We start from the raw sequence: 11994 nt of genomic DNA, 5'->3' as shown, positions 1-11994 counted from the left end.
TCTGATTTTGGGATAATTTTGAAGTTTTGGCAAAGCAAAATGCAAGGAAGATTGGGTGGTCGTTGAGATTGAGGAAATTTTTTTTTTACTAGAGACTGATGAGTATGACAATATTAATATAAAACACACATATTATTTATAATCAATATAAAATTTTAAAAAATCAACTTTTAGATATATTTAATCCACTCGTGAATATCAACGAAAGTCACAGGACATTCAATCTTATTTTTTATTTTCCAACAAGGTCAATTTTGCTAAACTATGTATTATTTTTCCTTTTATTTCCCATTAGATTATGTTGATATTAACAACACTGATTCCAAAAATTAATTAATTAAATTTTTTTAAAATTCTAATTTCCAAAACATATGCTTACTCCAGCAGGCCGTAAATGATCGTGTCAATGCCAAAGGACGACGCAATGATACATTAGCAATAGCTGTGTCTTTCTTTTGCTTTAAAAGATATAAATTTCTCTTAAAAAAGTTCCTTTCTTTTTTGAGGTTTCGGGTCTCTTTTTCGCCGAGTAACGGCTGCCCCTGCCCCTCCTGGACAGGTGACTCTTCCTTCCTTGGTCCGTTTGTGGGTTGCTCTCCCCCACCTCTGGGTGGACTGTAGATAGTTTTCATTGTTGGTTATTTCGATAGATTTGAGCTTCAACTGAGAAAGAACCTTTTTTAAATTTGGCTTTCTTGCTTTTATGTATTATGATTCCGGCCTACATGAGTTCTTAGTTGTTGCGGGTACACGAGGAATACTGTAGATTGCTCTGAGCTCCATTGCAAAAGAGGGACAGAAGGGCTTTTAATGGGCAACTCATTAGGCTCCAATATAAGAAGGATGTCTTAAGAAGGCGCAAATAGGATGCCGAAAAGACACACCACTATCCTCCTCAACTGCGTTTTGCGATGATGTATAACTTCCTTGTTTTGATTTGGCTTGAGGCTTTTGCTTTTTTGGGGATGATAAGCGTGGCTCTCTTTGCTTTTGCATGACCATGGCTCTGCCGCTCTGGTTGTTTTGGGGTCCTTCAGTGGCTCGACTTTGTTCTTGGGGTTATTGATCAAGTCTCAACAACTATCCTTCATTTTATCCACCAACGGTATAAAAAAAAGACATTAATTTTCTCTCCACTATCACCCAGCTTGGTTGTATGGCACAATTAAGTTATATTACAATGCTGCAGTTGCATTATTTAAGAGGACTTAAACATCTGCAAGTTTTCTCCACCATCTAATGTGAACATTATTAGTGTTTAAAAATTAATTTAAATTTATAAATATTTAAAATTTCAAATAATTATATGTTTAATTAAAATAATATGTTTGATAAAAAGAAAATTTATAAACAGAGTTATTAATAAAATTATTAAAAATAATATTAAAGTAGATATGTGATGAGATTTTGGAAATTTTTAATTTAAACACATTAAAAATTTATTTAATTTAAACTATAATGAACAAGTAGACAAAATTCAGTTTCTGGTTCGATTGGTGAAAAATCTCGTGAAAGACATTAATGCTCAAATTCCCACATCAATTTATTTCTCTTCCTTCCCATTCTCGTGAACCCATTATTCTATGCACCAAACTAGCCCTTTTCCCTTACCTACTTCATTAACTCCCCTCATCCTCAACCCAGCCCCCATTTAAGCCCCAAGCCCACACTTCTCCTCTCCTCCACATCTCTACCAAAATGGCAACATTTTTCTCTACACAAACGTCACTACTTCTACCTCTTCTTATGTCTCTTTTGCTGCCACTCTCTATGCCTTTTACGGTCATTGTTTCCGATCCTGGCAACCAATCCGCCTTAATAGATGGGCTTCGAAATGGGTTTTCTATGAACATTAGCGGAGCACGAACGGAGACCCACGAGCAAGAAGCTGTCTATGACATTATGAAGGCTACCGGCAACAATTGGGCGACTGACATTCCTGACGTTTGCCGCGGCCGGTGGCATGGCATAGAGTGTATGCTGGATAAAGACGATGTGTATCATGTTGTTTCATTATCTTTTGGTGCATTGTCTGATGACACTGCCTTTCCTACTTGTGACCCAACAAGTTCTTATATTTCACAATCCATTACTAAGCTTCCTCACATTAGGACCTTGTTTTTTTACCGTTGCCTTAGTCATAACCCACAACCCATCCCTTCATTTTTAGGGCAGTTGGGCCCAACTTTGCAAACGTTAGTGCTTAGAGAAAATGGACATGTGGGTCCAATCCCTAATGAATTGGGCAATCTTACCCGTTTGAGGGTTCTTGATCTTCACAAAAATAACATCAACGGTTCAATCCCAGTTTCCTTGGGCCTGTTGACCAGCCTAAGGTCGTTAGATTTGAGCGGGAACAGATTAACCGGTTCAATACCCAGTTTAAGTTTTCCGGTTTTGAATGTTTTGGACTTGAACCGAAATCTTTTGACCGGTTCAATCCCATCTAGCCTGGGTTATTGTCGTTCTCTAATCAAAATGGATTTCAGCCATAATCGTCTGAGCGGTTCGATTCCTGATTCTTTCAGTGGCTTAAAAGAGCTAATCCTTATGGATTTAAGCCAAAATCGCCTATCAAAGCCACTTCCGATTTCAATCAGAAGCTTAAGCTCTCTCCAAGCGTTAATTCTGGAAGGAAATCCAATGTCAACTACACTTGCTGGTGATGAATTTGATGGTATGAAAGGTTTAATTATCTTAATCCTCTCAAATACAAATCTGCATGGTCCAATCCCGGATTCATTAGGCAGATTAACAAACTTAAGGGTCATTCATCTCGATCGGAATTGCTTCAATGGTTCAATTCCTACAAACTTCAAGAACCTGAAAAATCTGAGTGAACTAAAGCTAAACGACAATCAATTGTCCGGGCCAGTTCCATTCGGAAGAGAAATGGTATGGAGGATGAGGAGAAAGCTGAGGCTTCAGAATAACACAGGACTATGTTATGATTGTAATAGTGTTTTTGAAGATGGGTTGGATTCATCATTTGATTCAGGCATCGGTCGCTGCGATATGGGCAGACCCGTTTCAGCAAGGACAGTGCAGCACCTCTCTAGCACTGATAGGAGTATGCCATTGGCAAGCAGAGTTAATAAATCCTCTGGTGCAGTTCTGAAAGATTCAATTTTGGTTAGGTTGCTTCAACAAACGATAGTTGTTGTTTTTATTTTGTTTTTATTGTAAGGTGAGGAAAGTAGCAGCTGCCATGTATAATACAGAGTTAAGTTTGTTTTCAATTGTATTATAAGTTCCTTCGATTCCCATTACTACAAGAAAAAAAAACGAATCATCAATATTTTAAGGTCTTCTGATTGAAGCCAAGCCCACTAGTCCCACTGCCATAGCACTACCAGGCCCAGCGTATCTTCTATTATTGGAGTCGTTTGCCTCTGAGCCACTCTCGAATTCATTCTTCTGTTGGGTTGTAATTAATGGAGGCAGACATCGATGTGTCGAATCGTAGCACAGTTGGGTTGTGATATCGTTCTCGCCTTTCATCTGAGATGTGCCGATAAATCTTCTCTGTTTCTCCATTTTCTGTTTTGCCGATGCGAATGCAATGTCATGTGCCTTCGACCATGTTCTCCATCTCGCTCATCCTCACGCCAAGACACGACGTGGACCGAGCTACTCACCCCACTAGACGTCGACGCAGCATCTTTGACCAGGCCATAGTCGGCTTCTTCTCCCCTATCAACTCACCTATTCTTGTTTTTGTTTGGGTTTGTGATTTACCTATTCTCTATCGAGATTACTGCCCTAGAGTTGGGGCCAAAGATTGCTGTTGTTCAGATTTGTTGTCTAAATGTCTTACTATTTTTTTTTTGTTCATATTTGTTGTGTTGATGATGGGTCGTTGTTGTTTACCTGAGATTGCTCATAGATTTGGAGTCTGGAAATTTGTTCCTGTTTGATGGTTGCAATGAGAAGAAAATTGATGAACGAACCAACATATTGCACACCCCTCCAAATAATCATCGAATAATCGATCAAAGCAACTGTGATTGATTGATAAAAACAGCCAAAATGGCCGTGGTTTGTTTAGCCTTTTTAGCCCTACAGCAATAAATATTGGTGCCCTGGGCCTCCCCCACATCCTACTGCAGCTAATCTACTGTATGGATAATTAATAGATAGCGGACAATTATCATAGGATAAGTTGGCTATTTAGCTTTTTGCGTTCTATCGTGCTGTCTACAGTGTCGCGCATTAGTGAATTTATGAGCACATCTTTGTTTAATTTAAGATTTGCCTTTAATGTTAATCATTACAATTGTTCTCACGACATTATAATTATTTTGTTTGTACGTAAATATATATAAGATATATATTTTTCATTTTATAATTGTTAACAAAGCATAAAAAAGCCAAGCATACATGTGAAGCCATTTACGGTTTGTTTCTTGGTCACCGTATGAACCTATGGATGCAAGAAAAATTCAGTGAGTTCCTGTTAGTTAATATCACCAAACGAGATTGTAAATTGCAGGTTATTCTTCTCCTGCTTGTTTGCTGATTTTGTCCGCTTTTCCTTTTAACCGTTGGCTGTTTATTCTCAAATCCTTTTGCGAAGAGGAAGAAGCTAAGCATGGCAGAGGTGGCAGCAGGAGCATTTTTGTCCAGTTTGTTTCAGTTTCTGTTCGAGAGGATGGATTCTTTGGAGATTGTTCATTTCTTCAAGGGCCAAAAACTTCATCATGGATTGTTGAAGAAGCTGAAGGTAACTATGATCACTGTTAATGGGCTGCTCGTTCAAGCTGAAGAGAAGCAGATTATCATGCCAGCCGTGAAAGAATGGCTCAACGAGCTTAAAGGTGCTGTCTATGAAGCTGACGACTTGCTGGACGACATTGCTTATGAAGCTCCACGCTCCAAGTTAGAAGTTGGATCTTCCAGACAAAAGGTGTTTTCTTCTCATCATCATCATCATCATAATCATACTAAAATTCAACAAGAGGTGAATGCGAAATTGGAAGAGATTCTTGGCCTACTTGAACGCTTAGTAAAACAAACCGATGCCCTTGGCCTAAGTATGAGAAAGGGTATTGGAGAAAAACCATCATCGCTGAAAATACCGACTATTTCAACGCCAGATGATGAATATGGTATTTATGGTAGGGACGATGACAAGAAAGCCATATTACATTCCTTGCAATCCGATGATGTAGGTGTCATTTGCATAGTAGGTATCGGCGGTTTAGGTAAAACCACCCTCGCTTAACTTGTCTACAACGAAAAAATAGTGGAGAAGTAGTTTGATCTAAAAGCATGGGTTTGTGTTTCAGAAGAATTTGATGTCTCCAGGATAATGAAAGATATTCTTAAGGAGGTCACTGGGGAGAACTATGATGCTAAGAATGAGCTTTGTTCTGAGTTGAAAGAGAAATTAGAGGGGAAAAAGCTTTTGCTTGTCATGGATGATGTTTGGAATGATAAGCCTTCTGACTGGGCAATTTTACGGGCGTGTTTACAGACTCAGGCAGCAGGAAGCAAGATTGTGATTACGACACACAATGAAAGCACATCATTAGTCGTTTCATCATTTGAATAATTTAAGTGATGATGCTTGCTGGTACTTGTTTGCAAAACATGCCTTTGGTGATGGAAATTCCAGTGCTCATTCAGATTTAAATATAATTGGTAGACAAATAGCGAAAAAGTGCAGAGGTGTTCTGCTAGCTGCAAAGACAATAGGGACTGTTCTTCGCTTCAAAAGAGATGTTGTCGAATGGGAGAAGGTATTGGGAAGTGATATGTGGGATTTGGTGAGTGACAGCATTCTTCCAGCTCTAAAATTGAGCTATCACTATCTACCTTCACATATAAAGTGGTATTTTGCTTATTGCACAATATTTCCAAAGGATTTTGAATTCTATGAGAAGCAATTGATTGATTTGTGGATGGCAGAGGGATTTCTGCTCCACTCTACAGGCATTGACGAGGAAATGGAATATGTAGGTAATGAGTACTTCAAGGATCTTGTATCGAGATACTTTTTCAGCAATCAAGGAGAAACAAGTCATGCTTTGTGATGCACGACCTCATCCATGACTTAGCTAGATTCATTTCTGGAGAGTTTTGCTCAGAGTTGGAGGGCAACCGATTTCCTAAGCTTCCATTAAGTACTCGTCATTTGTCACATTCAGTGACACATTTTGGTAGCTATGATGAATTGGGGAGGATCAATGAAGGCTTGCTTTTGCATACCTTCTTATACATGAAACTTTCTAACCATTTTGACACCAAGGTAACATATGATTCATTGTCATTACTGGAGCATTTACGAGTTCTATCTCTGCCTGGATATTGCAGTGCAACTCAGTTGCCTGATTCATTTGGCAATTTGAATCATTTACGATATTTGAATCTTTATGGAGCATCAATCAGAAGGTTACCTGAAGCTTTGAGTACTTTGTACCATTTGCAAACTTTAATTTTGTTTCAGTGCCAAAATCTTGTTAAGCTGCCAAACAACGTGGGAAGGTTGATCGACTTGCGGTGTCTTGACATTCGAGAAACAAAATTGAGGAAAATGCCTCCTCAAATAGGTAAGCTGAAGGAACTCCAAAACGTTAACTAATTTCATAATGGGAAAAAGAGGCGGATCTAGCATTAAAGAACTGAGGGAACTTCATTACATAGGGGGAGAAGTTACACTTCAGACTCTACAGAATGTAGTTAATGTTCAAGATGCTTGTGAAGCCAATTTGAGTTTTAAGTATCGCCTTAAGAAGTTGGAGTTCAAATGGTCTGGTGAGGTTAAGGATTCAAAGCATGTAAATGGCATACTCGAACAATTAAAGCCTGGTTGGAATTTGGAAAGTCTTTGCATAGTTGGCTATGGCGGCACAAAATTTCCAAGTTGGATGGTGGACTCTGTATTCTCAAAATTAATGTCCCTGAAGCTTGATGAATGTAAAAATTGCTCATGCTTGCCAATGCTTGGACAGCTACCATCTTTACAAGACCTCTCAATCGCAGCATTTGATCAAGTCACCTCGATTGGTCCTGAGTTCTATGGAAGTTTCATGGGGAAGCCATTTGGATCCCTCAAAGCTTTAAGGTTTGAAAGGATGCCACTGTGGAACTGCTGGACAGATGAAAATGAAGCTTTCCCACTCCTTCGAGATCTTCACATGATAGAATGTTCCAACTTAACAAAAGGACTGCCTAGTCACCTTCCTTCCTTGACCGCATTGTTGATCAAGGGATGTCAGAAACTTGTGGAATCACTTCCAAGGGCTCCAGTCATATCTGAAGTGACGTTAGAGGACTATTCTCGCAGAGTGGTGTTTGCTGAATTTAACTTCTGGGCCCTGTCATCTCCAAGTTGACAGATTTGACTCTCTGAATTTCCTAGAAAAAATGAAGGATCTTTATACTGTTTTAGAAGATATCAAAATCAGCAATGATAATTCACTCAGGTGCTTCCCGCTGACGTCGTTCTCGGAGTTAAAGAGAGTTCAAATCTGGGGATGTCCAAATCTCGAATCCTTTTCTGCAGCTGAGGCTTTTGGGAATCCCATATCTAACACATATTTGACAGGGCCTTGTTCAAATTTCCCTCCTATCCAACAGTTTCACATACGTGATTGTCCAAAGCTGCCTGTGGTTTCAATGCCAATGCCTCCAACCATTCAATAGATGTTGTTACAAAACGAAACTGGTTCTATGGAGTTACATAAGTTGCCTTCTGGGTTGCAGTCTTCAAGTTGACAAATTGGACTTATTGGTAGAAATCCACAAGGAGCATTTGCATGGTGTTTTCAATACCTTTGAAGAAATCACTGTCACTGGCTGCAATGTATTCAAGTACTTCCTGCTAGTGTCTTTCCCCATGTTAAAGAGTCTCGTGATCAAGGAATGTCCAAAGCTAGAATCATTTTCTCCACCTGATGAAGCAACTTCGGGGGATTTTGAATCTTGTGTGTCCTTGGAAAGGTGGAAGCATATGCATACTGATTCAATGCCAGGGAGTTGCTCAAACTTCCCTAATCTTGAAAATATATGCATAATCAATTGTCAACAGCTGCCCCTGCTTTCAGTTCCATGGGCTCCAACCATCCAGAAATTGGCGTTGCTGAACGAGTCCCGCGATGTGAAGTTAGAGAAATTGCCTTTTGGGTTATACAGTCTCAAGTTGGTAAATTCCGATCCCCAGAAGAAATTGAAATGTGGCTAATGAGTAGTGGTTCCGCCAATGTAGCAGAAATGACAATCGAAGATTGTGATTCCCTCAGCTACAACCCATTAGTGTTGTTCCCGAAGTTGGAAAGTCTTAATATCAGACGTTGTTCAAATATCAAATCCTTCTCTTTATCTGAGGCAATGCAGCAGGAAATCACATCTCTCAGTCTCTTGGCAACGAACGAATGCCCTAATTTAGCATCTTTTCCAGAAGGACTCCAAGCACCGTATTTGACAGAGCTTTATTTGTGGGATTGCATCAATTTGCAGTCGCTGGATGATTATATACACACCTTCTTCCCTATCCTTGTGGTTTTGAAAATAGGTAAATGCCCTGAATTTGAGTCGTTTCCAAAAGGTGGTTTGCCTACCAAATTACAATCACTTGAAATCCAAAGTTGCAGCAAACTCTATTCTCTTCCCAGCTTATTGGCGAGAAATTATATAGAAGATGATGATGAATTCTTCCCAGAGGAAACACTTCTGCCCACCACTCTGACCCATCTTACAATTCGGGATCTTCAGAATCTGAAATCTGTGGAGCATAAGGGGCTTAAACACTTTGAGAGAGCCAGAGATTAGGAACCGCCCAATCCTCCATTCCAAGCCAGAGTGTATGCAATCCCTCCACCCTTCCCTTGTGAAATTGAAAATATATGATTGTCCAGGACTTGAGCCGTTTATTGATGCTTCTTTGCTTGAGAAGTTAGAATCACTAGACGTCGGATACAGCAATGAACTCGTTGCTGGCCTCATTCGATGCGATTTGCATATTCTGCCATCTCTCACTCGTTTTAGAGTTGCTGGGTACGATGATCTGGAGTCCTTCCCAGAAGAGACAGTGCTGCCTTCTGGCCTTACCCATCTTCAAATCCAGGGTCTTCAAAAGCCGAAATCTTTACAGCTTCAACACCTCACTTCTCTCAGAAAATTGGAGATCAGGGATTACCCTGAGCTCCAGTATTTGCCGGGAAAGAGGCTGTCCTCCTCTCTTTCTTCTCTAAGCATCAGCCGTTGTCCTTTGCTCAGAACAGGTTGTATGAGGCAGGATAGCGGAGTCTGGGCAAAGATCTGTCACTTTCCCAGTATATGGATTGACTATGTTCAATATGTTTGAGATACAGATGAATCTCTCTTCACACAACAAGATCAGGTATTGCTAAAGCAGAACTTCAATTTCAATCTCTTAGTCTTTTCTGTATTGTCAAAACCAGTTAGTTTTAGTAGATTCCTGGCGCTCCATCAGGATTTCGAACCAGATTTTCCTTTCCAGGCAATTGAGACTCCAATAAGTTGATCTAATCCTACTATGAGCCCAATTCCGTAGTGGCCCAGGTAATCACACTGACTAGTAGCACCAGTATTCAATAAAAGACTTATACTGGGCACCTTGGCGACACTGAAAGTTCTCAAGTGCTTATGAATTCTGTTGAATGATTTTTCTCAGGTTCCATGCACTTTTTGTTGGCTGCAAAAGTTTCAACCTTTGCTGAAAATGCAGGAGCAAAGCCTTCGTTCTAGTAAATATATTATCTTATTGTCTTATTATTCTTTTCTCCCCAATTAGTTTTATTTGTTTCATGTAATAAGCCCTTCATTCTCTTCTTTCTTTGCTGACCTAAAATTAGATCTGATCCTGTTACCTTGTTGCGATTTTCCCCCCATCTGAATGTGAATCACAAAATGAAGACTGCCCATTTGAGACAATTCCTTTTTTTTTTTTTTTGAAGTTGACAGCTCGGTCATGGCTAACGTAAAAATTTCTCTGCACCAAATCTAATAATTGACTTCAGACAATAATGTGATGAATGCTCAACTCTTGATTTTTAACTAAGAAATTAATCATTTCATCAAGAGGAAACAGAACCCACATTGAATGCTGAACTCTGATCATTGAAGACGTGCATGTTACCACTGTTTAATTTATTAAAATTGCTTTCTTTTTTTTTCTAATAAAAAATGAAAAAGGCCAAAAATAGATCACAAAAGACAATCTTAAAATGCATAATACCCCAAAAAAATTGAAGTGAGATGCAATTTTTTTTTAGTAGAGGATTGGGAAATTACAAACTCAAACCTCAATATGTCAGGTGAGTAATATAATTCTGTTCGATAATAACTTTTAAGATAATATTTAATATTTTTTATCATAGTTAAAATATTATATTTTTTATTTATACTGTTCAATATCATAATGACATAATATTTATATTAATATTTAGAGATTAAAAGAATTATTTATAAAAAATAAACATTTTAAGTATGATGAATAAGATGGTATAATTATTTTTATATTTAATTATTAATTTAATAATTATTTTTATTAAATATTTATGTTCAAAAGGAAAAATTAGTTTCCAAAAATTTCCTATTTTGCAGTTTTTGTCTCGTAAGGCCAATAGATCAAGTGGCATATTCTTGTCTTATCACACCAATCATTGGGTAGGCCTACCGCCTAATTAGGAAGAGAGAAACACAATTATATCTAAGCATCGTGATTTTTATTTAAAAAATAATGATGATTTATAGCTTAAGCATGTTTTTAGTCTTATAATTAATGGCTAATTTTATTTGTCTTTCCACGTCAACATTACATTACTAGAATTGTATTTTTGTACAAGTTGATTCAAAATTTGATCCCAAAGCCACCCCCAAAAGCCTAATTAATTAAACCTAGGTCACTTATATTAAGTTATTATTTAATTATTACTATTATTATTATTTTAAGCAATTATCTTCTTGTGTTATGTTCTTATTGAAATTAGGAAAACCAAACATTCTTACCATATCACTATCTTTTTAATTTGTAATTCAATTTTTTTTTTTCAATTTTACCCTTTTGATAAAATTTCTAATCATACCATTAATTTACTCCATTAGCTTATAATGAAGCATGCCTCATTCATCTTCTTCTTCAAACAAATAAATAAAATAAATAAATAAGCATGCCTCATTCATCAATTCTCAAAACATTAGCCAGTTTATGGGTTTAACAAAAGCATTAGTGTGTTAATAATCTTATAATTATGATGTTAAATGAAAGGGATTAAAGCTTAATTACATCTATGTACTTATTGGTGAAGTTCAATTTAGTTTATTTTTAACTTTTTATTCAATTTATCCAAAAATTTCAATTCAAACTCAATTTAGCCCGAAAATAAAAAAAAATTAAGAATATTAATTTTTGAACTTAAATTAAGAAATTAATAAATTTAGTCTCAAAATAAAAAATTAAACTTTTTATTTTTTGATTTAAATTAAAAAAAAAGATATTTAGCTCATAAATTTTAATTTTTAAATTAAATTAGGCTTAAATTAAAATTTTTTAATTAATTTAGACAAAAAATTGAAAATGGACTACATTGAACTTTTCCAATAAATTTAGGGACTAAATTGAACATTTTGACTAAATGAAAATAATAGTCAGTACCATTTGATGCATACACCTTACAATCAAAAGTTTTTAACATCATTACCACAAAATATTATTCAATATATGGATGATATTTGTTATTATTATTATTTTAACAGAATATCTAATGATATTAAAAATAATATTATTAAATTTAATATTTATTATAATGTATGAAAATTTCACCTTCTATTTTTAAAAATTTTTTTTTTTAATGGTATGACAAGCTAACTAACTACACATGTTCAACAAATGCAGTCTTGTTACCATCAAATATTAATTAGTGTAGGGTTCACTTAAAACTTTATGAGAATGCAAACTCATGCTTTATCAAATTTCTGAAGTGCACAGCTCATATTTAGTTTTTTTTTTCTAATAAAAATAAAAAAATC

General features: G+C 36.7%; 1 protein-coding gene and 1 pseudogene across 1 annotated transcript; both read left to right on the top strand.

Annotated features, from left to right (window-relative positions):
* Positions 1-1663: 1663 nt before the first annotated feature.
* Positions 1664-3945, top strand: LOC110658917 (protein TOO MANY MOUTHS-like). Its single transcript, XM_021816706.2, has one exon. The coding sequence runs from the start codon at positions 1699-1701 to the stop codon at positions 3184-3186; it is 1488 nt and encodes a 495-aa protein (XP_021672398.2). The 5' UTR covers positions 1664-1698; the 3' UTR covers positions 3187-3945.
* A 646-nt stretch (positions 3946-4591) lies between these two features.
* LOC110659617 (putative disease resistance RPP13-like protein 1) lies at positions 4592-6583 on the top strand (annotated as a pseudogene).
* Positions 6584-11994: the final 5411 nt, after the last annotated feature.

The sequence above is a fragment of the Hevea brasiliensis genome, chromosome 6, assembly GCF_030052815.1.
Source record: "Hevea brasiliensis isolate MT/VB/25A 57/8 chromosome 6, ASM3005281v1, whole genome shotgun sequence".
Taxonomy (NCBI): Eukaryota; Viridiplantae; Streptophyta; class Magnoliopsida; order Malpighiales; family Euphorbiaceae; genus Hevea; species Hevea brasiliensis.
The sequence above is the reverse complement of the archived record's forward strand: the minus strand, read 5'-3'. Positions and strand labels throughout refer to the sequence as shown.

What these genes read in the sequence shown, in the direction of transcription:
- LOC110658917 (XM_021816706.2), top strand. Translation starts at nt 1,699, where the DNA reads ATGGCAACATTTTTCTCTACACAAACGTCACTACTTCTACCTCTTCTT.